General features: G+C 35.1%; 1 protein-coding gene across 1 annotated transcript; it reads left to right on the forward strand.

Annotated features, from left to right (window-relative positions):
* Positions 1 to 549: 549 nt before the first annotated feature.
* LOC102804388 (beta-1,3-galactosyltransferase 5-like) lies at positions 550 to 1,578 on the forward strand. Its single transcript, XM_006823019.2, has one exon. The coding sequence runs from the start codon at positions 550 to 552 to the stop codon at positions 1,576 to 1,578; it is 1,029 nt and encodes a 342-aa protein (XP_006823082.2).
* The last annotated feature ends 226 nt before the right edge of the window (positions 1,579 to 1,804 follow it).

Genomic DNA, 1,804 nt, shown 5'->3' on the forward strand with positions numbered 1-1,804 from the left:
AAATATTGAAATTGGTAAAAATCTTGTAATCATTTTTTTGTCGCAATAGCAAAATTGAACAAATGTCATATTAATCTTTGGGTTCAAGTTATCATTGAGGCAAGTTAACCTGGAAAGAGGATTCATATTTGAGGGGAAATTCTCTTTTTTTAAATTTATTTTGCAAGTATTTGAAAGCGGGAGTATAAGCAAAACATACATATAGCGCCATCAATGTTGAAAGGTCAACCTAACATTTTGATTAGTATTTAAATTTTATGTTTGAAGTAAACTCGTCTGATGGATGAATCATTTAAATTCATATATGCCTTCATAACATGTCTCAAAATTAAATTTAGTTACTAAAAAATCGAATAATTTCGAATAATTGAAAATCAGTATCCTTAGGGGTCGTCATTTCACGGGTCGTGTTTATACAATTAACTGGTAACAGATGACATCTTTTATTATTATATTCAAATTAAATGACACATACTGGATCGGAGTTTTATATTTTATAGACATAGATACTGCTTTGCCAGTCTGAGACCATACGTCAACGTGGTAAATATGCAAGCACACTATTCAAAGACTCGTAACCTTGCTAGAATGGGAAAGTATGTTTTAGTGGGTTTGTCGCTTATGCTTATTTGTAGATGGATACTGTATAAAGAAGGAATGTTGTACACAACAGATGCAGCCCTGATAATAAAAGAAGTCGGAAATCGGTACGTGAAAAACGGGACAAACTACGATCACTTGCCAGAGGACTTTATATTCCTGGTAAACCCAAAAAACAAATGCAGCAGTAACTCTACTACGCAGGGTACATCGTTTCTTGTAGGTGTTGAATCATTAGTGCTAAACTTCGAACAGCGTGCGGCCGTGAGGCAGACTTGGGCTAACAATGATCTTTTAAATAGACTATCTGCTCGAGTGATATTTCTCATCGGAATTAACGAGGATGCGCAGTTGCAGAAAAGACTGAATCGAGAAAGTGCAGAGTACGACGACCTAGTCCAAGGCAGTTTTGTGGAACATTTCAAAAACTTGACTTTGAAAACAATCATGTTCCTTAAGTGGTCACAGTGCTTCTGTTCAACAGTAAAGTATGCCATTAAAACCGACGATGATGTTCTTGTTAATTTAAGAATGATACTACAAGTGATTAAGTCGAATCCCACATCAGGTCTTTATCTTGGTTACACGCGAGCCCAATTCCACGTGATTCGAAATCCGAATAACCCGTATTATACTTCATATGAAGCATATCCAGAACAAAATTATCCAGTCTACGCTTCTGGGCCGCTGTATATTCTTTCACAAGATGTTGCAACGAGGGCTTATGATTATATATCATCTCATCCAACAGGGTACATATCTTCAGAAGACGCATTTATCGGAGTAATTATGTCAAAGCTAAATGTGTCTGTCCATCCATACACAAACATTGAAATTAACAGAGGTTCGTCGAACTTAGGATGCTTCTTCACGGAGTATATTGCACTCCACCGTGTTGCACCAAGTGAAATGCTCAAATTCTGGCCAGTTTATGAGACCGAATGCGTCACTAAAAAAACAACACAATTAATTGTGTAATCTGATGCATGTAATGTATTGCTTACATATTACATAGCAAATGAAACAATTTATAATTTGTGAGTATGCAGATTGTTGCAAAAACGAGTAAACCTGTTAGAAATAGATCTTCTATAAATCTGTCGTTGAAACTGATGTGTCACAAATTGATATCAAATAGAAATAATTAATATTGTTGCTTTTATTACCATTTAGCACATAAATATTAATAAAATATCCGCCACTA

The sequence above is a fragment of the Saccoglossus kowalevskii genome, chromosome 12, assembly GCF_978046115.1.
Source record: "Saccoglossus kowalevskii chromosome 12, keSacKowa6.1, whole genome shotgun sequence".
In the NCBI taxonomy this organism is placed as follows: domain Eukaryota; kingdom Metazoa; phylum Hemichordata; class Enteropneusta; family Harrimaniidae; genus Saccoglossus; species Saccoglossus kowalevskii.